General features: G+C 43.3%; 1 protein-coding gene across 11 annotated transcripts in view; it reads right to left on the reverse strand.

Annotated features, from left to right (window-relative positions):
• kifc3 (kinesin family member C3) overlaps positions 1 to 23147 on the reverse strand; it is a 41928-nt gene that overhangs the window by 11242 nt on the left and 7539 nt on the right. For 2 of the 11 annotated variants that reach the window (XM_063480705.1, XM_063480690.1), the window contains exons 1-7: positions 18062 to 19032; positions 6384 to 6504; positions 2613 to 2755; positions 2116 to 2151; positions 1747 to 1903; positions 1547 to 1632; positions 786 to 851 (exon numbers count right to left, since the gene is read on the reverse strand). In XM_063480705.1, coding sequence (XP_063336775.1) covers positions 786 to 851; positions 1547 to 1632; positions 1747 to 1903; positions 2116 to 2151; positions 2613 to 2755; positions 6384 to 6504; positions 18062 to 18313 — 861 coding nt within the window. In that variant the 5' untranslated portion in view covers positions 18314 to 19032. Of the gene's footprint in view, positions 1 to 785; positions 852 to 1546; positions 1633 to 1746; positions 1904 to 2115; positions 2152 to 2612; positions 2756 to 6383; positions 6505 to 7763; positions 7786 to 7964; positions 8235 to 8651; positions 8844 to 13531; positions 13641 to 18061; positions 19033 to 23147 lie in introns of those variants that run through there. The other 9 variants (XM_063480738.1, XM_063480712.1, XM_063480750.1 and 6 more) reach the window with 8 other exon arrangements.

The following is a 23147-nucleotide window of genomic DNA, read 5'->3' on the forward strand; positions in this document are numbered from 1 at the left end:
CTCACAAAGGCCGGCCCAGCCTCCTGGCAAAATTTGAAATGATGTAAAAATGTGAAAAGTAAGCCGTGTGTTTGTGTTTGTGGCCACTGTTTTTGGGCAAAATGAAACAGGTGCTGTGTAGTAGGACGTTTGTTTGATGTTTGCATGTCTGCAGCACTGCAGAGTCCTCAGGAGGGACGCATTAACCTGGCAATCAATAAAAATGATTTAAAACAAGTGAAAAACATTTTTCCTGTACGTGAAACCCGACCTTCTTCTAAAGCTGACCACTTATTGAGTTGTTTTATTAGGAAAGTGTTTCTCTCATTAAGCTCCACTTCCATTTACTGAGACGTATGAAGTAAACATTCTCCTGAATCTTGGAGAGTTTTAAAATCAATCAATCAATCAATCAATCAATCAGGAAATTTCCCATTAATCGATAACATCATGACCACATGACCGAGTGCTGTCTCACTTTTCCTGACTGGACAATGAGGAAGTTTGTTCTGCAAAGCAGGAATATTTTTTCCAAAGTCAGGATGTTGTTGCATAAAGTCAAACACTTTTGTTGCAAAACTGGGACATTTTACTGAAAATGAGTCAGTTTTTGTCAAACAGGAGCAACAGGGAAACTGCATCCAGTCCTCGTTTTGGAACAACCTTCAGACGAGCTTCAGGTTTTGAGTCAGGTTAAAGTTTAAGATATGGGTCCTAGGACTATAGCATGCAAGTGTCCCCACACAGACACAAAGGCGTGCGCGTGTGTGTGTGTTTTTGAGGAATGTGGTCCAGCAGGGTCTCACCAGTTCAGAGCGAAGTCTCTCCACCTCCTGGGTCTGATCCAACAGCTTCTCCTCCAGCTCCTCCACCTGCAAATGCCAAAGAACATCATTAAAAGGTAAAAAACAAACTTTTAACCCTGTTTTTATATCTTGCACGTCTCAGCTAAACATGTCCATTTCAAAACGCGCAGGCTCAGCTGCAGATCGGATTCGGATTAGCTTCCTGCTGAATGTCACGACACGGATTCGATAGCTGGGATCTTTCCGTTTGTACCGTGACGTGTCGCTGAGCATGAAGCTGCAGATCGGACCGGCAGCTTCGTTTTGTTGATGTAACAAATCTGTCAACGTTTCTGACTCGCTTTACGTTTGACGCCAACGTGCAGACGTCAGCCCGACAGCAAAGAAAACACAAGGAAATATTCAGTTACACACCTTCGAGTGTTCAGAGTCTGAACACACAGAAACACACAGCTTTGGATTTACTGTCCTGAGAATAATCTCATCGCTGATCAGGATAAACCCGATCAGAACTTAAAGATCCTTCGCCTGAATATTCATGTTGTTAAGTTTTGTTCAGTATTGCAGCAGATTCACTAACAGCTGTCTGTAACACCACTAAATCCTGCAAACAGGAGCTTCTAAACAAATATCAGAGCTGCAGACCATCGTGTTACTCACCGACTACAAGCTAGCTGATATCGTATGTTTGTGTCCCCCTAAAGCATTGTGGGAAGTGTCAGGCCTGCCTTGTTTGATCGGCGGGTTTCCTGCAGACGTACCTGTGTGCGCAGCCGAGTAACGAGCTGCTCTTCCTCTGGACAGCTGAGACGATCCGCAGGGTCACTGGGCTGCACCACCCTCACACCTACAAACACACAGACGCGTTTACGTCACTGCAGAGGACTGCGGGGCCTGCCATCTTGGAATAAAATTAAAGATCAGTCGCATCAAATGGAATTGTCTTTTTACAAAGACTGACCGTTGGGCGTCTCTGACGTCTGCTCCTCCTGTAGCGTCTTAACGCCTCCACCCGTCTTCTCTTTGACACTTTGCTGCAGCTGCTGGACCAGCAGGTGGCGGGCTACTTCTTCAGAGTGAAGTCGAGCCTGAAACTCGCAAACTTTGTCCTGTAGGGTCTGAAAACACATGAGAAGCACAAATCAATCAGTGGCAACAGTTATCCGGGCTGTGCAACTGATTCTTAATTTTAACACGTTTCTAGAAGCTCACAACAACGTCTACACGGTCACTACGACCTCTTCCTGTCAGAGACAAAAAGGGAAACGCTACAGAAAAATACGAAGAAGAAGAATCTACAGTGCGCAACAAGGACAGTGAAGGTTTTTACGTTGGCAGGAGTCCACCAGCACGACCAGGTGACCCTCTGCAGATGAAGACGGCATGAAAAACAAAAACGGAGGGAATGACGGACGGACAATAAACGAGGAAAACCAGAAATCTGACAGGTGGAAGACAAAGAATAAAAGTGAACATCTTTTATATACAGTCTGGGCCTCCAAGCTTCATTCGTCAGTCTGTTGCAAACGTTTGCGTGAGCGTGTCGCCAACGTCACCTGACGGGGCAACAACATTCAGAGAGTGTCAGCAGTCGTGTCACAGATGTGACGAGCAGGATGACAGGAAGCGTCCCCGAGGCGTAAACAGACAGAGGCTCCGTCAGCTGAACATTGTCACTTTATGCTGATGTCAGCTGCGAGTCAGCGCCGTCGCTGCAGACATGCTGCCGTGCAGCATGAAGTGAGCGCGCTCAGTCGAGCCTCAGTTTGTACTTTTAAGGTCGTTTTAAGTCTCCTGATTAGTCGATTGTCTGTGCTGGTCGTTTACCTGGATAATCAGCTGCTGGCTGGTCGCGCTCGTTTCGCTGAGCTCGGCGGTCAGAGAGGGGCGCTGCGAGAAGGCGGTGCTTGGCAGAGAAAGGAAGGAGCCGTCGTCTTCACCATCACTCATCAGGAAGTCCACTGAGCTCGCTACAGAGACACGGGAGACACAGCTTAGTTATATGTCGTCACGTGTTACTCAGCATCATTTCCATTTAGTAATGAACTGTTTTTAAAGTTAAAATTAAAAGTGCATCTTTCGAAGGAAGAAGACACGGATACTCCGACTGAACTTGGAAAAATCTGACAATGGCTCGATTGTTAAAGTTCACGTGTTAAAACTTAAACCTCATTGTGAAATTAAACTATGGCCCACCTTAATAAGCTCAGAAGAAAGCACCTTCTGAGTGGGTGTAAGGTAATCTATAAGCAGATTGTAAGTGATCAGTGATTATTGAGGTCACAGCGAGAAACAAGCTGAGCTCCTCTCCCTCAGCTCCCGTTCTCCTCCAGAGTAAACCTGCAGCTCCATGGAAACCAGTCCAACCAGATAACTACTGATAACAGCCACTGACACATTAACCTGCTCACACAGGTGTGTGTGTGTGTGTGTGTGTGTGTGTGTGTGTGTGTGTGTGTGTGTGTGTGTGTGTGTGTGGGTGGGTGTGTGTGTGGTCTAAGTGTGTGAGGCCTCAAATCTTATCAACCTGAGAACAATCCGCTCTCTGTCGAGCAAATCTGAGTGTGTGCACACACACACACTCAGATTTGCACACACACACACACACACACACACACACACACACACACACACACACACACACACACACACAAACCCGTTTTTCCATCTTTGTGAGAACCCTTAGTCACACCTTGACTTGGCCGCTCCTCAGGGATGAGAATTTCACACATCTAGACGGTCGAGTTAAATGACTAAGTTATGTGCCGCTTATTTAATGAAAGACACAAAAGAGATCAGCTTATTCTACAACACCTCGTACAACAGGCCCGTGGTGTGTTAAGAAAAAAAAAAGACTGTCAGGGGAAACTATTGTTATAAGCTACAGGAGCTCACTGCAAAGCAAAGCTATGTTCAAACCGCCTTCGTCTGACAATATAATGGCACTCATCACTCACATGACTCCAGCTGCCAGACATGAAAACAAGTGTGCTGTGAAACTGTGTATTACTTTATTGTAATATTGGGCACTGACGGTCAGTATTACAATAGAATACAATAGAAACTAAAGTCTCGAGCTATTCGTCTCTTTTTCACTCATTTTGTTTAAATTGTTTTTCTTATTTGTGCTTTTGCTCCAGGTGAACAAAGGGCCCATAAAACAGTTTAAATCGTATTTTCTGTAAGTCAGCCGTTCACCGACCTTCAGACATCATTTTAGTGTTTTCTTGTCCGAGTTTAACATTCAGAGCTGCATCGTGGACTCAAACTGAGCAGAAAACCTGCTTTAAACCAAATAATGATGGATTAGAAAACAGGATTACACAGAAGTACTGCGCGTTTGCTTTTCCTGCATCACAGTAAATGTTTACACATGGAAAGAAAAAAAAAATGCTGAAACCTCAGCTCACAGGTCCAACACGCTGCTGACGTGTTAGAAATTACAGGTCTGACGGTCCGCATTCCTCCGGCCTCCAGTTACACTTTCATATTTCATCACTTGGTTGCGATTTTGAGTATGACCCAGTTTGACAGGGAAATACTGCAGCGTCACTGCCTTCACCTGCATTTCACCTCAGTATCCCGACCTCAACCTCTATAAAGCGTTTCAGCAAAGAAGATCCCACTGACCAGTTTTGTTCTGCCTAAATAATCAAAAGAGTTTTAATGGAGACCTTGAAGAGGACATTGCACAGTAACCATATCCACGTCAGTATCCACCCTGAATTTCACAGACGGTGGCTCATCACCACTTTGTTTAAAGCCTTTGTTGTTTGGCAACAGACAACCTGCAGGAGGAACCCACAGTCTGAATGAAACTCCGGGGAGAGAGTTTCATCACCAGGAGATTCCTTTCCTTGGGTGGGACTTTCAGAGAGAGAGAAAACTGCAGGTTTATCTTTTAATAGATGACAAAAGGTGAAGTTACTGACTGGTTAAAGTAAAAATGCACAAGCGCGCCCCCCCCCCAAAAAAAGTATGATGTGCTCTACATGATACCTCCCCTGTCTTCATACCCAGCCTTAAAAACTAATAACAGAAATCCATCCATCCATTTTTACGCTTTCAGGGCCAGAGATGCCCAGACCTCCCTCCCCTCAGCCACTTCCTCCTCCTCCTCCTCCAGCTTTCCAGCAGGGACACTGAAGCGTTCCCAGACCAGCCAAGATATAGATCTGCCCTGAGGTCTCCTGCCTGTTAAACACCTCATCTAGGAGGCACTCGTGAAGTATCCCATTCAGAACAACCAACTGAACTGTAGGAGTAACATCTCTAAGGGAGAACCCAGACACCAAAGTAATTCATGAAGATTCTCAAAGATAGTTCAAAGTTTTAAAAGTGAAAGCACTGCACAAACCATGAAACAGCCAGGAGAAAACTAATTTAAAAGAAGTGGCTTCTAAAGTGTTGCTGCTCGTTTGCCAATCAACCTTCAGTAAATGCTACCTGAGCTCCTGGTTCTCAGTCTCAGTGAGCTCAGATGTGCACGTCTTAAATATGTGACGTATGCTGTGTGCAGAATATTTCTTCATTTGAGCTTCCCCGAACAAAAGACTGAAAGTCGCCCCGATATCAGAGCAAATGATCAACTCATTACACTCAAGTCTGAAGTCAGGAAATCACAAAGAGGAGACGACAGACGAATGAAGCGCCTGGATGTGTCGACTCAGCAGGGATACAAATCAAAACGATGCACAAAAATTCAGCAGAGTGCAGGAAATCAAGAGTTTGATGCTTGAAACTTCCTGCGGACGAACTTCCAGCGCATCGCTTAAAAAATATAAACCGTAAAAGAGAGTGGCTCCTTTTATTATTCTGCAAGTTAATTTTTCACCTAAAACATTCAAACCATGTGAATATTCTCCTCTTTCTAATATATATGAATGAATATATGAGTATGAATATATGAGTTTGTTTAAACATTTTTCTAGCATTTCAAAAACGCTAAAAGTTTCAGCTTCTTTTATTTTAAGCAGTTCAATAATGACTCAAAAGTCATTCACCAAACTTTCCTGCAGCAGCGCCAAAGACGTGATGAAACTTGCGAGCAGGTAGAATGAAAAGTTTTAAGCTGATATTAATTTTAATCCAGAGGACATTTAAGTTTTTATGCAGCAGGAATGTGAAGCAGCTTACCTCAGCTTTTTCCACCTGCTCGCCCGGTTTCACTCACAATAAACTGAAACTTGAAGTTTCAGACACAAGTTTTACCGACATTATGAAAATAACTGCAGGTTTGCCCTTTCCTGTAATCGCCTAAACCCTCGTTCAAACAAACCTGGAGCCCTGAGCCTCTTTAAACACACGGCTGTGGCTGAGAAGGCTGAATGAAAGTCTGACGAGTGAACAGGAGAGACAATAGCTGCAGTGTTTGTTAACCTGATCCGGCTCTCCGGGGACTCGCGCTGAGAAACGAGCAGCTGAGAAAAACACAGCGAGCAGCAGTCAATAAAGCAAACGTGACGGTTTCAGCTCACCTGTCCCCCCCCACTGACAGTCCCAGGTTTCCTCTGACCGCCGAGCTTCATTCATACACACAGGTATGACTCACCTCTCCTCCACACACACAGAAAATATGCAGCCACGCTGCTGACTCACCATCCAATGAGAGGTCTTTCTTCCAGAGATCCTGCAGGCAGGGGGCGTGGCCGAGGTCCCAGGTCTTTCGTGTGCCGAACATGACCGCCGGGTTGACCAGAGCGCTGGACCGCTGGACCGGCTGGAAGCACAGAGGGACAAACAGAAAGGTTAAAAACAAGAAGATGTGAAGATAAAAAGAGCTGCTTTTGCTGCTTACGTTTATTCTTGGTGGATGGATTACACTACAGCGCCCTCTGGTGGCTGGTTGAGATAAGCCCCACCCCCTTTTGTTTGACCCAACAGGTTATGAGCCAAACACTTTCACATAACGTTTCTCACACATTGTTTCCTGACATGTTAAGCGCTTTAGTTGCCACTTCACCATCAGAGCCTCTCCATCAAACGCTCCATCATTCCTGCTTTAGTAGATACGAACGTTTGTGTGAAACAACTTTGCAAATATTAGCTGACATCAAATATTATTTAATATTACGCACGTTAAAACCAGACGTCTTGATGCAGGAGCAACCATGCAGGCAAGGAAATCTCAAAACTGTGAAGCTGAAACTGAAGAAGTCGCTTGGATGAGTGACGAAACGTTTCTGAAACGCTACGTCCAGATGAACAGAATCAACTTTTTGGGATTAAAACCGGACGTTTCAGGAAACAGCAGCAGGTAGGCGGACTTTAACCGTCTGTTTATGTGTGAGAGCCAAACAGACGGCAGTTGCCGCTTCGCTGTAGTACCCGTTTGCAACAACAGGTGGAGACTCTCACTGTGTCACCAATCACCACCCACCTGAGTCTTCATCAGCGTGGCGTGACTCGTGGCGTATTTGGGCTCACAAGTGGCACCAACCACTGAAAAGTTGTGGAAAACTCCAAAGTAACCAAAGTAACCCAATACTGAAGGTCTGACTAAACCTGCTGCCATCGCACAGCCACCTCCATTTATGCTTGCTGTTACAGCACAGGTAGCTGCTGCAGTATTGTCCTGAACAGTAGGTGTCGCCACTCAGACAAACCTCTATATCAGTGCTGATATAGGACGAGGATTCATCAGGAACAGGAAGTACAGAAATTGCAGGGAGTTTTTCCACAAAGTCTCATCTTTTCAAACTGTTGAAACACTGATCTGTGAATCTCTGAACTTCTTTAATGATCACTGAATTGCAGTAAAAACCGACAACCGTGCACTCGTGTCTTCGATCCAGCTGCAGTGACAAGAATCGAGAATCGGCACGACGAGCAGAAAAGGTGGCTAACAACAGCAGATGTGACGTCAGTTTACTTCATCTTTGCCGGATAGCAGCCGATCCGGACGTCAGTACAGGATGAACACCAGAAAAGACTAATGAGCACGTGTAGTTGGTCATGACCACTAAAGCAGAAACAAACCTGGCAACTTCCACAGAGCCAAGCAGGAAACGTCTTTGAGTGAATCCTTCCTGGAAATATCAGCGATGCCGACACACGACGAGCACACACCTGGCTGACTCGTTTAGGTAACATCCTGAGGCCTTAAGCTAAGTTGCTTACATTAGCATCCTCAGTTCAGACCTCGACATCACAGCCCGTCGGTCTCCCATCCCGTCTCACCTGCAGCACTCCACCAATCAGCCGACAGCCTCCCTCTCTAACAGCCTCCGGTCCACAGCGAGCTCTTCTCTCTGAAGGCTGGACGTAGCGCTGTCGGTCCAGCCAGCTCTTGTTGATCAGCATTCCCACCCAGCCCAGCATGCTGCCGCTCTGCACAGCTGGTCCCAGTCACCCATTCACTCTGCACCAGCGACCGGCCGCAGTCTCAGGTGGGACATGTGGGACAGACGGTCCTTCCTGCCTGCACTGCAGTCAGTTAACCCACCTACAGCCTCACCACCACATCACCTGCAGGATTACCAGCAGCTGATCCCAGAACAGCTGATTGGGAATCTCTCTGGTCAGGATGAGCCAAGCATGAGCGTAATCTGTTAATCCTGAGAGCAGATGGCCTCGTTAACCCTCGAGTGACCGCAACTCACACATCGTTAGCACCAATCACACCTCAGCTCGTTTACGTTAAACTTCCAGGAGAAATTTTCAACACCACAGGTTTGCCTCCACCTCACAAACCGGTTCTGTGATTATTACCTGATTATGTTTAACTGCAGGATTCTCAAAGTTCTACATGAACATTTTAGCCGAGCTTTTTGATTCTTTTTCACCACAAATGCATATGAAAGGAAAAGTTTAAAGAAAACAAACTAATGTGGATCCAGCATCGAGTGGAGGACATTGTCTGCTTACAAGGAATGAAGAGATGACGAACATCATCAGGAGAAACTTCATCCACTCAGTGGACTCGAGTCCACTTAAACTACAAACTACCTGCCGTCTCCAGCACAGACTCTACAGGACCCCTTGTTGTAGTCCACAGGTCCTCTAACCCTGCTCAGTAATCCGTTCATAGCCCAAGGTCACTGTGATGGATTAATTCTGCCACACGGAAGGTTAGATGCACCTGGTATCACTAACAATCTATATTACAATTATGTACAATATTAAAAAATAATATTTTGGCAGCGGCTAACACACCTTCTTGGAAAGCAAAAGGGCGCTGGATCGATTCCAGCCAGACACAAATCCCATCTCTGGAAGGTCATCAGAGTAAAACTGCTAAAAATATATTTAAATTACAGATACAGATACGTGGGCTTGCAGTGCAGATTATCCGCTTTAATTTGAGGGCATTACACCAAGGAAAGCTGGGCAGCACTCCCAAAAACCTGCACAGGTGGGTTTCATTGCTTTTGCACTCTTAAAGGTTTTTAATGATATCCTCCTTACCTGTGACTCTGGTAATCATGTTGTTCTTGTCCTCCTTGACCTAACAGCTGCCTTTGACACTGTAGACCACAACATTTTACTGTCTCGCTTGCACCATCTTGCAGGCATTCGTGGTACTGCTTTGAAATGGTTTAGGTCTTATCTTTGTGACAGAACTTTTAGTGTTAACTTTTTAGGGTATGAGTCTTCCTCTGCCACTTTTCAGTCTGGGGTCCCGCAGGGCTCAATTTTAGGGCCTCTGCTTTTTTCATTATACTTACAGCCCCTGGGAACCATCCTCAGAAGGCATGGAATATCCTTCCACTGCTATGCTGACGACTGTCAGATTTATTTGCCTCTGAAGCAGAAAGAGGCCTTCTCTATTAAGCCACTTCTAGCATGTCTAGAAGACATTAAATCTTGGATGTCCCTAAACTTTCTAAGGTGTAATTCAAGCAAAACTGAGGTGATTCTGTTTGGTCCTAGTGGACCTTGTGAACCCTCTGCTATTGATTTGGGACCCCTGGCAGAGTATTTTAAATCTGTTGTTACAAACCTGGGTTTTAAGATGGACAGTGATTTTAAATTAGACAGTCAAATTAGGGCTACTGTCAAGTCCAGTTTTTACCATTTAAGGCGCTTGGCAAAGATAAGACCTGTTTTATCCAGGCAGCATCTTGAAACGGTAATCCATGCTTTTATTTCATGTCGTCTAGATTACTGTAATGCTCTGTATTGTGGAGTTAGTCAGCATCTTCTCTCTCGTCTGCAGCTGGTCCAGAATTCTGCTGCACGACTTTTAACCAAAACTCGTAAAAGAGAGCACATAACTCCCATCCTGGCTTCACTCCATTGGCTGCCTGTATATCTTAGAGTTCATTTTAAAATTCTCATGTTTGTGTTTAAATGTTTAAACGGTCTTGCCCCAACTTACCTCTCTGAGCTTCTGCATCCTTACTCACCCCCCAGGTCTCTCAGGTCAGCTGACAAGCTGCTCCTGGAGGTACCCAGGTCCAAGAGGAAGCTCAGAGGGGACAGGGCCTTCTCTATTGCTGCTCCTAATCTGTGGAACAGTCTGCCCCAGCACATTAGAGAGGCCCCTTCACTGTCCACTTTTAAAACACATCTTAAAACCCATTTTTATTCCTTGGCATATGACACAGTCTGACCCAATTTTATTGATTTTATTGTTTTGATCTAATGTGCTGATTTTATTGTTTTAAATGTAATTCTCATCATCATTTTTTATACTATTTTATTATTGTCTTTGCTATTTGTGCTAATTTTATTTATTTTAATGTCATTTTAATAATCATTTTATATATATATATATATATTTATTATTATTATTATTATTATTATTATTATTATTATTATTATTTTTTTTTTTTTTTTTTTTTTTTTTTTTTTGGTAATATTATTATTTTTCTTATTTTTTAACATGTTCAATGTATCACTCTGGCATGTCAAGTGTACAGCACTTTGTGTTCAGCTGGGGGCTGATCCGAAAGTGCTATATAAATAAATTGCTTGCTTGCTTGCTTGCTTGTTATTTCTTCATCATTTGAGCAGGTAAACCGTATGAAGGGGATTTGAACTGTGGCATTTAGATTTGGTAATGGTTCTCTGAACCCACAACACGCAATCAAAGGAGACGTGAACGTTAGCAGGACCACAGCTGATCGTCACAGAGAGGCTCAGCAACATGAAGAGGCCTGAAAGTCCAGAGAAAACAGAGGCTGATGATCACAGGATCCTTTCGAAGGTAAATCGAGCCAAGTGAAGACGGAGGAGAGAGAGGCGATCACGAACCAGAAATCAACGTCAAGAATAGAAAAGCCACAAAACGAAAAGAACATGGAAAATATCTGGGCAGGAGCATATGTTTGGACACATGAAGTTAAACTGCAGTGGAGAACACTGCGAGCGTACACATGAACGTTTCTAATAACGTGGCGGAGAGGCCGAGAACCACAAAACACAACAAGAGACAAAGGCCAGCAGGAGACGCTCGGAGCGGAAACGCCGTCGATAAACGAGCACTTAGCAGGCCGAGAGCGTTTTACTCATCCCGGCGTGCGGCTGACCAATCCAGAGCCGGCCACAGCTCCGCTTCCTGACAGCAGCCAGGCCGATGCTTTCCCACTCACAGAGAGGAGCAGAGCACGTACAGACAGATGTTCCAGCTGCCTGGTGTGTGGAGCTGCGGGCCGTGTGACGGATTCATGTGCAAACATCCAGAAACGATCCGGCCTCACGTCGACGTTCCTTTGATATTTCAAACCTATAAGTTAGGAAGGAATTACAGGGCTGGAGCTGCTGACTCATGCAATGTATGGTGAAAGTGCAGATTAGCGCGTGCGTGCACACACACACACACACACACACACACACACACACACAGTATATCAAAGCTTTATTAATGCTGACAGCTGCTGACACATTTTTCCCTGCACACAGCAGAGCTCACGTTCACCTCTCACACTGCCAGTTATCACAGTAAACACACACACACACACACACACACACACACACACTAACCTAATATTAACCTTATTTTAACCACAATGTGCTAATATAACCTTAAGCTAATGCCACTTTAACCCTTACATAAGGTTATGTTAACCAAGGCACCTTCTTAAAATGTGAACGTTCCCTCATCATCATTAAATGAGTGCAAGATTACAAGCATTTAAACAGCCAGCGGATTTTAACAAAGCGTGTCGCCTGATAACTCACGTTCACTTTTGGCTCTAAAGAACAAATTCACAGTGAACCGAATTAGACGGGAAATAAAAATCCTTAATCTAAGATTCAGACGTGATTTTAAAATTCTTGGATTTTTTTCTCTGAAGCAAAGTTTGTAATTAAACTGGACAAAAGCAGAAAGAAAATCTTCACATTTCTCAGCTTTTACACTGATCCTGTCATAACTGAGACAAAAATGATAAACCTGTAATTTAACCCTCAGATTTTACCGTTCAGATACAGTTTCTGTCAACTGTAACCTCTGAATTACTTTCTATCCTCTTATGCTGCAAACATTTACATTCTTAGAAAGAAATAAGCATGAAGGAGAAGGATGGCATCATCGGCTTCTCTTCAGTGTCACAGTAACAAAATGAGCATCCTGCTCCGTTTACCTCCTGGAGAGACTTTAAGAGCCGCCTCCTCCAAACTGGGTCAAATCTTTACGTTTCTCTCCCTGTACTCAGACTAAGACCTCATTATCATCATCATCGCTACCCCACAAACACACATTCTACACAGGAAGTACATCTTTCATTTTTCAAACCTGAAGTGGAGGCAGCTAAAAGGGAACCCGACATTTAACAACACCATGTTAACCTGCGTTCACTGTGGTTAGCTGTGTGGTGAATTTTGCACTGCTGATGGGGACGTCTGTTCAGTCTGTTCTCCGTCGGCTGCACACACTCATTTTTAGAGCCAGTCTGCCCCACAGAGCAAAACTGCAGGGTCAAAGTTCAGACTATAACCTCTCAAATAATGTTACCATCTCCTACAACTGAAACCAACAACAACAAAAAAACATCTTTGATGCTCTGAAATATTTTTTTATGTCTCACAAAGAGGATGGCATGATAAAGACATCTGTATCCAACCTGCTTTGTTTTGGCATCTAAACGCAGCCCTTTGAGTCCCTGTTCATCTGCATCTGTGAGCTCTCGGACAGAAAAGAGCAGAACAAACAAAATAAGAGCGTTTATCTGTCCCAGGCGCAGCAAGCTGAAGAACAGCAGGAAACATCTGGATGGTTGTTCTCTGTAAGCGCAGCTACACTCAGAGGCAGACTCCCTCCACAACCTTAGCTGCTGTTTCAGCTCACAGGCGTCTAAATGTGATTAAATAAAGCTTCATTCAGACAACAGGCAGATAAATGAGTGACATCATCATCAGGACACTCGCTCAGACCTGCTCCGTCCCACAGACGCTTCATGTTTTTGACCCACTTCTTTTTACAAACTGCTGAAGTCATTATGAAGAGGCTAAAAATACCTGGCAGTGGCTCCGCCTACACCTGCTGCAAGGACACAATGCGTGAAAGCAGACGTGCGCTTCAATTAGGACAATCTACGGGTCCCTTGGTATACTCTCCATGGACAGGAAGAGGTTTATGGCGAGATAAAACGGTGTGAAAGCGAGGAGGAGGAGGAGAGGAACCAGATGAATGAGGATGAAGCTTTGTGCCACCGACAGCTCGTATTCAGGTCATGAAACACGAGCGTCTGCTCTGCATCAGGTTACAGCCAGACCTCCATGTCTGCTCAACATGTCCGCCTCCCCTGCAGCGCCTCCATCCCTCCCCACCTCCCTCTCTGCACCATCCGCCCGGCTCTTACCTCCCTGCGGCCTCTCCGTCCACATCATCATCGCCGCATCGCCCAGACTGCTGCAGCTTCGCGCCGACACACAGCAGCAGGATCAGAGTCAAAGACACCCACCAACCCCCCTAACCACACACACACACACACACACACACACACACCCGTACTCACTGCTTCCTCCCTCCGTTTCCTTAGCAACAGCACAGCAGCATCACACCTCCTGTAGCTCCTCCTCCTCCTCGCTCCATCCCAGCAGCGGATGAATATTTCAGCCTCCACTGAAGCGAGAGCGGCTGCTCCTCCCCCACCTCAAATATTCAGCACTGTGTGTACTCGTATTACTCAGATTGTGGGGACGTGAAGTTTACAGTTAAGATGCGAGGACTCCACAATGCACAAGGTTAGCTTTACGTGAGGGGAAGGTGAGGGTTTCAGCTAAAGGACCCAATCAGACTGAGACTGAGAGACAGCTTTTTCCATCAGGCCATCAGACTGCTGAACACTTCATAGACACCTCACCCTCACTACTGGAACTTCAACATTATGCACTCCATACTGTATATAAATACCACTGTTTTGCACATACCAACCTCTGTATATTTTATATATCTTATTTTATTGTTTACTTTATTTCATTTGTAAAACATGTATATACATACTATATACACACTCAAACACACACACGTAGAAAAACATATTTAGTATACACATTCAGTAATGTATATACCTTTACATATTGTACATATATTTATTACTTTTTAGATTAGCCATTTTTATATTTTGCTTGTTTTACATTATTGTATTTTGCACAACTCTGTTGCTTGTGAAGCTCGCACACAAGAATTTCACTCACATGTACTGTACCAGTGTACCTGCACATGTGATGTGACAATAAAAGTGATTTGATTTGATTTGATCAAAATTAAGAAAAAAAAGTCATGCTTTTAAGTTTCTTTTATTAAATGTATTAGATGAAGTTTGTCTAACTGATATCAAATTAGGTTGTTTTTTTGTTTTTTTTAAGTCATTCACATCTTAAACTGTAAAATCTTTACTTTTTTTTATTCCACTAACACATTACACATCCTGTTTGTGCCTTTCATAAAGTATGCTCTTTGGGGAACTTTTTTTTTTATTTTAATTTTTGCACAATATGTTATACAAACTTCTAGGAAAATGAAGCTTGTCCTGTCCTGCAGGACGAGAGCTCACAGATTATACCATCAGAGGATGATGATGAATATTTGGTTACACAACTGATGTGACCGATGCGCTCGACCCTGAATGCCGTCTCTCTATAAGGAGGCAGAGGATTTCAGACATTTATATCATGTGATCGAATGTCCTGTGACAAACAAACATCAGATTTAACTGGAACCAGCAAACATGAAGCCTCTGAACATGATGAAAACCTGCATCAACGGGAGCCGCTGGGACCCGTCAGAGTGTTACAGAGTTATGGGAAAAACATTTAAAACGTGACCATATCTGAACAACACTCTGTGCCCGCCTGTCCCTGCACATTCAGACTACACAAATATGCCTCCTGGGGTTAATTATTACTTACAGTAAAGCAGGGGGACTAAAATAAATGCACACAGAGGTAAATGCATGTTCACAGGCAGTTCAAATCACATATTTGCTCCATGTTCTCTAGCGAGGGTGGGACAAAAACCAAAGAAGCTGAAGTGAAACCTGAGATCATCCTTACGGTCCGTCCTCTGGCTCAGACTCCACATCTGTTCATCCCGAGCTCATCATTCACGTCCGTCTACACAAGTGCAATCAGTTTACACGACCAGCAGGTGGCGCTGTTTCTGACAGCCGACACATAAATGTTAACTCACAGGTTCATCACCTGTGAAATATTTCACACCAGCTGACCTGAGTGTAAAACAAGTGCACTTATAGTTTTTAATAGCAGCAAACTTAAAAGAAACCGCACAACACCACAAATCTGACAATGAGACCCAAACATGCGTCACATCAGTCCATCACAAAATAAACTCCGCAGTAAAAGTTAGCCCTGCTATCATTTAATGGCTATTTCCACAATCAAATATTATCTGCGTTTGTATCAGAGCTCCACCAAGTCTGTGTCACTGACCGCATAAACCCTGCTGAGCTGACCTCTCGTCTCAGGTGATTTTTTAAGCCAATCAGAGAGCAGATTCACCTTTGCCTAACAACCGAACTCCCCGTAAAGTTTGACATTTAGTGACATTTTACTGCTGCAGTCAGATATGATAACTTTTACTGTGCAGCTGTAAACATTCCTCAGTCCGTCAGCAAGTTCAGATAAAAACTGCTGAATCACAACTTTATGATTATTGAACAACAAAGGGTTGCCTTGTCCTCGCCCGAGGACACGGAAAATAAAATTACCCCGCTGTAAGTGAAAGTTCTTCTTTTTAAGCGTTACCCCACAGAAATCACACAAGTCCCGTCTGTGAATGCGTGTCAGCGCCTTCAGTTTGTGTACGTCTGCAACGAGTCGCTCATTACGAAAACTGAAGTCTTCACCAAACAGTCGGCCGGGAGTCTAACTCCTACTTTAGCAGCGTTAGTGTAAGAGTTGTATAATCCCTCCATGGGGTTTGACCCATGTCTGTTTTACTGTTTGCAGGATTAATCAGGAAATGCAAAGATGAGCGAGACCTGACGCTTCAAAGAAAGGACTCGTTCAATTTTGGTGCCTGCAGGGCCTCAGAGCCGGCGTTGTGCCAAAAAGTGATTTCCAATGTTTCTGTGTGTTCTTTTATGTGTAATATCTTAACATGTGTTGGTAAATATACTTCGCTGAACAGGGTTCACAAAGGGGTTAAAAATAACATTTAAAAATTACCCATTTTTCAAGTATCTTTATAACTCTGTGTTACTTACATTATAACTAATCCAGTCCTTCTTGTCCACTTAAAATATGTTTACATAACTATTGTTATATTTGCTGCACTGTCAGCTGTCCTCTTGGCCAGATTACTCTTAAAAAATAAATTTTTAATAACAACAAGATTTTTTTAACTGGATAAATAAAGGATATATAAAAGTGACTGCCAAAAACTGATGCAGCTTCTACTTTGTTACAGGAATGTTGTTTGTGGCTCAGAATGACTTGATATCATTCATGAGGGATAGATTTGACATATGTTTCACATATTATAGTCCAACCAGTTATTTATAGCAGTTTAAATACAAGCAATCAGTTTTTGGTAGACGACCATTTTTTTGGCACAACACCGGCACTCACAAAAGCATCCTGTGCATCATGTTCTCCTCAGTGGATTTCAAATGTTTAACCTCTAACTCAGTGCTTCTTAACCTTGTTGGAGGTACCGAACCCCACCAGTTTCATATGCGCATTCACTGAACCCCTCTTTAGTGAAAAATAAAATATGATTTGTGATTTATGATATGTTTTTTACTGGTGCACAAAATGAGCCGTGCATGTCACGGTGGAGGCTCTGCCGGGTTCGGTGAGTCGGGTTAAGAAACACTGCTCTAACTGGTTAGCGGTGGCTGACTTTTCAAAATAAGAGCAGCTTGTTCACTAATTTTATATTTTTATATATATATATATATATATATATATATATATATATATATATATATATATATATATATATATATATATATATATATATATATATATATATATATATATATATATATATATATATATATATATATATATATATATAAATAAAAATATAAATATAAATATAAAACCAAAGCAGATTTCTCAAACACCGAAACGTCGAGAACAAAAAACACACCGAGCTCTCATAACTGCCGCTGTGATCATCATGGTTACAGTTTTAACAACATTTACTTTTTTGATTTAAAAATAATGACAATCATATTTATGCGCCATCTTCCTGCACACCGTAGAAATACAAATTCCGTTTCTACTGTTGCCTCAGATTTTTGGTTTTATGATATTTTTATTTTTTTACTGTTAACAAATGTCGCATTCAGATTATAGACTGATCACGTTTTCATAGAAACAATCATAATTTAAAAAAGATTTACTTGTTTAAACACAGTGTTATATTCTATTATATAACTAATTTGACCAAATTAAAGGTGTAAAAGCTTCAGGCTACAAATGGTCCAGTTCACCTGATGGTCCAGCTGAAGTGAGGCCAACGATACTGAAATAAAGTAAAAATATTTCTACATGTAAACAAATCAGTCTAAAAATAATAATCAGTAAAATAAAATACTTTAAGACCTTTGCAAAGATCTTGATGCTCATTTTTGTGAAGTCTCTCAGGCTGTACGTCACCCGTTTGGTAAATGAAAGGTTCAACTTTACACTCAGAGGTGATTATGCAGCTTTACTGATCGAGCGCGTTTCAGATCAAATCAGGGTGTCAATCCTTAATAAGTGCAGACTCACACTCACCTAAAATGTAACTAAAAGTTTGTATTTCCTTCTAAAATTAGGAGTGAGTCCCCCGTTTCCCAAACTTGTTTTAAAGTTTTATGTTTTAATATTTTCAAGAATTGAAACCTCACGCTGCCTGAACCCGACCTCTTCCTCACCTGGACATGCCTCCTGCTGTTAGGGAGGTTGCGTATGCCCCCTCGCCTCCTCCTCCCCTCAGCTCTGTGGTTCATTGATCCATCCACTCGATCCCGGGGCCCGGACATCCCCCAGCACCCATCGCCGGCGCCCCCATCCTTCCGACGACCTTCCTGTCCCACAGCCTCGGTGGACTGGCTTTGCTCCGGTTTGTTCCGGTTCTTAATCAGGTTGTGGAGCGTCAGAACCGCCAGGGTGCACAGGACATACATGACCCCCTCCCCCCCACCCCTCAGACTCTAGGGTGCTTCGGGTGGGTGTTTGGTTTCATCACAGGGTTGTTCCAGCCCAGGTGGGAGCTCACAGGCGTCTCGTTTGGGTCCCGCTGAGGTTGACGATCCTCTCTCTAAATGTTTCCTCTAAAAAGGATCAGCTGTTTAAATCCTGCTGTGTTTGTTCACCTCTGTCCCGAACCCCGCCCCGCCAACATCACACATCCACAGACGATAAAACGCTTCTGAACCTTGTCCCGTCCTCCTCCCTGCTGTCACGCCAACGGTTATCAAGACAGGTAACCAGAGCCTGCAGCCGCCAGCTTTAGTTTCTCAGTGAAACTCAAGACTGTGCAAACGCCTCCTGCTCTGAAGCGAGGCTGCAGAGCCGTGCACCAAAAACAAAAATCCCCAGATAAGAGAAAAGTGATTCGAAGTGCAACACGGACGCAGAGCAAGATGCAAAGTTTCAGCAGAGTTTTCCCTGCAGTGATATCCTGACCTTGAGCTCCACTGCAAGAAAAAAACCCCCAAAGTTTGTTGTGCAGACCTGCAAGAAAAGCACGAATCCAGCTCCTGCGTGGAGTCCAAGAGCTTCTCCTCACAGAGCTTGTGGATGAGCAGCAGGTGCAGCAAACTGTTTCCTCTGTGAATGGAACAGATTAGCACTGTGGCAGGTCGGCTCTTCACCTCCATCAGACTGAGTGGATCAGAGAAAGAGCTCGAGGGGCCTCCTCTCCTCCCTCTCTCTCTCTCTCTGTCCCGGGACCATCTGTTGTTATTGCTGCAGGATAAAACTGCAGAGGATCGCCGGTGACGTAACAGCACGACACTAAACGATGGATTTATGTTAATATCTTCAGGATAAGCTACGTGCCGGTTTTCACGTTTAATAACAGTCGGGATTACTTCCAGTTCTTTGATCACTGATCCGTTTGCAGTCATTGCTTAAACTGATCACATCTCTGTAACTTTCACTTTACTGGAGCACTTTTATTCAATAAAGAGAGAGTAGAAATAAAGTAGAGTACAGTAAACATAACTGCAGCACACTGGTCATAAAGATCAGCAAAGGCTGATTTTTAGAGTGAGGAAAATAATTTATTTTGGAAAGTGCTGTCCCAACTATAATTTTAGATGAGAGAAGACTTAATTTGACAGCAGTGATGTTCTAGTTGATAGAATAGTCCAGAAAAGTTCAATTTTGAAAAGACAGATGTCCAAATATAATTTTAGATCAGAACAGGCTTTTATTTTAGTGACAGGGTCAATCTGACTGACATTACAGTCTCATTCTGAATGTGCAGATTGGAAAAAATCATAAAAGGCTTTTATTGTGGGAACAGTGACCTGCTGATTGGGAAAGTAGATGAGGCACAAAGGCTTTTATTTTGGTAAAGTGAAGGGTTTTAGGGTCAGAGTGACCTCCTTCTTTCATGTCGTGGGGATCTCGACCACCTCTCCTAAATATGTGCCATACGTGACAGAGCCGGGCATGCTGGGACTTTGACCCAGTGGGAGCTGACGGTCTGAATCACAGCCAGCCTATCCTGATGCACGCCTCTGATTGGTTGCAGACCTCACTGCATATAGCAGCGATCCATCCTGCAGCTCACTGTCAACAGAGCCGGGACCGTTTCTGGAAACGTTCCTGCAAGAACAAAAGGGGGACGTTTCCGGTCCACCGACCCCTTTCAGGGCGCTAACAAGGGGAGGGCGGGGCTGCGGTCCAAACTCAGGGTCACACGTTAAAAAACCTCACGAGGAAGATCCAGGGGTCATCGAGATCCCAGAGAGTTTTAAGAGTTCCTGAAGAGGTTTAATGAGCCAAGGAGGACTTTAGTTTTAATTTCTAACTGTCCAAACGTGCTCCTCAGACACACAGTAGTTTATTCTACAGCTGATGTAAACAATAAAGAATGAGGGGGTTGACTCAAACCATGGATTTCAGGGCTCTGTGCTAATGAGGCAGCATGGGAAAACATGCACTCTTAAATTCCATCCTGACATTTATTTGTAAATTTAGATGAAACCCACTCAGATTTAACACATATTTATCGGCTTCGTTACAAGAAAAAAAGTTGTGAAAGTAACCCGTAGTTTTATTTTAAACTCACAGCGGCTCCATAACAATATTCTGGCGAGTGTTAGTTAGAAAATCTGCTGATTTTCTTTCTTTTGTGTTTGTAGTTTTTAATTTCAGACCTACAAAACCTCTGAACTGATTTATTAATATACCCAAAACGACTCTAATACAGAATCTAATATCTGCTCTGTTTTAATTAAATTAAATTTTATTTACACAGCGCCAAATCACAACAACAGTCACCTCAAGGTGCTTTATATTGTACAGTAGACTAGGGCTGTTCGATATAACGATATATATCGGATGACGATATAAAAACATCTATCGTTTCATTTTACGCTATCGTTTGTTTCGTGGTGTCGCAAAATAAACTGTTTTTTCATCATTTTGATGGTCACTGTAGCAGCTATATTAATTTCTTAAAGTTCTCTCTTTCTCTTATATTTAATATAACCACACTACAGATGGACAAGCGCCTGTTTTTATGCGTTGTCGTTGGCAACAACGACGGTAAAACCATCGCGTGTCCGCTTGTTTATTTTCCACATAAACCTTTAACAATAAAGCTCAAGATCCTGTTGAGACTTTTCAAAATAAACTGAATCACGTGAAAGAGTATGCAGAGTATTTACGGATGAGAAGCAAAAAAGAGACGTCAGGTGCTAAAAAATAAACCTTAGACTCAAATGTTAGAACAGGCTTTTCCCCGCAGCACGCCGTGTAATAAATACACAAAGAAAACGGCGGCCGTTACAACTTATGTCTAAAAATATATCGTTTCATGCATCGGTTAAAACACTCGACTCCAGGTACGCGACGCCCAGCTGGAAACACTTCACGCAAGTCGAGCTGCCCGAGATTCACAGAATTTACAGAAAATGTAAAATTTTTGTGATTTACATCGTTATCAGGACGATAGATGTCTTATATCGGGATATGAGATTTTGGTCATATCGCACAGCCCTACGGTAGACCCTACAATAATACACACAGAGAAAAACCCAACAATCATATGACCCCCTATGAGCAAGCACTTTGGCGACAGTGGGGAGGAAAAACTCCCTTTTAACAGGAAGAAACCTCCTGCAGAACCAGGCTCAGGGAGGGGCGGGGCCATGTGCTGCGACTGATTGGGGTCAGAGAAGGAAGACAGGATAAAGACATGCTGTGGAGGAGAGCCAGCCTTTTACAGACTTTGATCGACTACGGCTGCTTTAAAGTGGCACAAGTGTGACCACAGTCGTCGGTGCTGGTTCCCTGACCTGAGCTGTTCGGCGCATCCTTCCACCAATCACTGAGCTCCGCAGTAAATCAGAACAAACTGCTGCTCCGTCAGCAGACACTTGTAACACCTGTTTGAAAGCCAGTTTTTATTCTCTGGCTTTAAACCAGGCTGACTGCTTTTGTCGGTGTCTTCTTTTATGTATATTTATTGTGATTTAATTGTGCTCAAACTGGGACTCTGTGTTAGAGATGAGCAGATTTTCCTTTAGCTGTTTTCTCTAAACTTCAGTCAGAGCCTGAGGGAGAAAACGATGTGTCGCAGAAACAGGAGAAAACTACAGAACGAGATCCCGGCCTCGCGCTTCCAGCGCTCCTCTGAAACCACTTCCTGTTCTCGAGGTGACCTGAGCATGCCATCAAACAATAACTGATCAAATCAGAGGTATAAAGTCTTCCAGAGAAAGCGGGCTGTGGCGAGTTAATGACCCCAACACGGAGAGGAGTGTCGGTTATCAGATCGGACTCTCCTTTATTATTAGAAACACACACACACGCACACACACGCACACACACACACGCACACACACAATAAGACGATGGAAAATGGAAGTGGAAAATGTTTACACACCAAACTGCTGCAACATGATCAGCTGATTAAATAACCGTGGATAAATAATCCGGTGTTTCATTCTCACACCCTCCCTCCACATGAACCTCAGACGTAATGTTTATATCAAGTAAATCACAGAGGAATGTTTTACAGATAACGGCGAGGTCAGAGTGAAAGGATTGACACATGTAGTTACTGTGTTTGTCCTGTGGGGGGCAGTGCAGGCATGTGTTCATGTCTCAGGCGTGTCGGTGACTGTAAGAGCTCAGACCTGCTGCAGATTACTGGAAACCTGCTGTTTTTATTTAAAGAGCTTTTTCCTTTGGAGGGTCATCTGCCCGTCACAGACTTTCTAAATTCAGCTTAAAATAATAAAGTTTGATTGGTTTTTGTTTTTTGGGACATTTAGTTTGATATTTTCTTGAAGACATCAGATGAAACCTCCCAGTTAGTATTTAAAGGAAGACATTTGTGTGACAACTTTGAAGCACCTCTGTCCAGAAATCTAACAAACCTAACAGTAATCCTAACAAACACAGCTCAACCAATCACATCAATCCTTCAGCAAAGTTTTTTTTTTTTTTTTTTTTTTTTTTTTTTTAAATAAATGGTTTATGGGCTTCATTCTGAAACCAGTTCAACACATCCAGGATATTTTTCCTTATCGGGTTTATCGGCCGGAGAAGTCTGACCCAGAAATATCAGTTCAGCTCTGAGAGGCGGACTTTCCACAAACAGATTCACTGACGAAGTCTCAGGATTAGAAACTATGAAGAGAATAAACACCCTGCACAGCTGCTGCAGACTGAGAGGACGGAGCTGCGTGAAGAAGAAAAAGACGATATAAACAGTTTATTTAAAGAAAAGATGGAAAGCAAACCAAAAAAAACCTGACTCTGAAGATAACGGCCTTC

Source organism: Pelmatolapia mariae, linkage group LG1 (assembly GCF_036321145.2).
Source record: "Pelmatolapia mariae isolate MD_Pm_ZW linkage group LG1, Pm_UMD_F_2, whole genome shotgun sequence".
NCBI classification, from domain to species: Eukaryota; Metazoa; Chordata; class Actinopteri; order Cichliformes; family Cichlidae; genus Pelmatolapia; species Pelmatolapia mariae.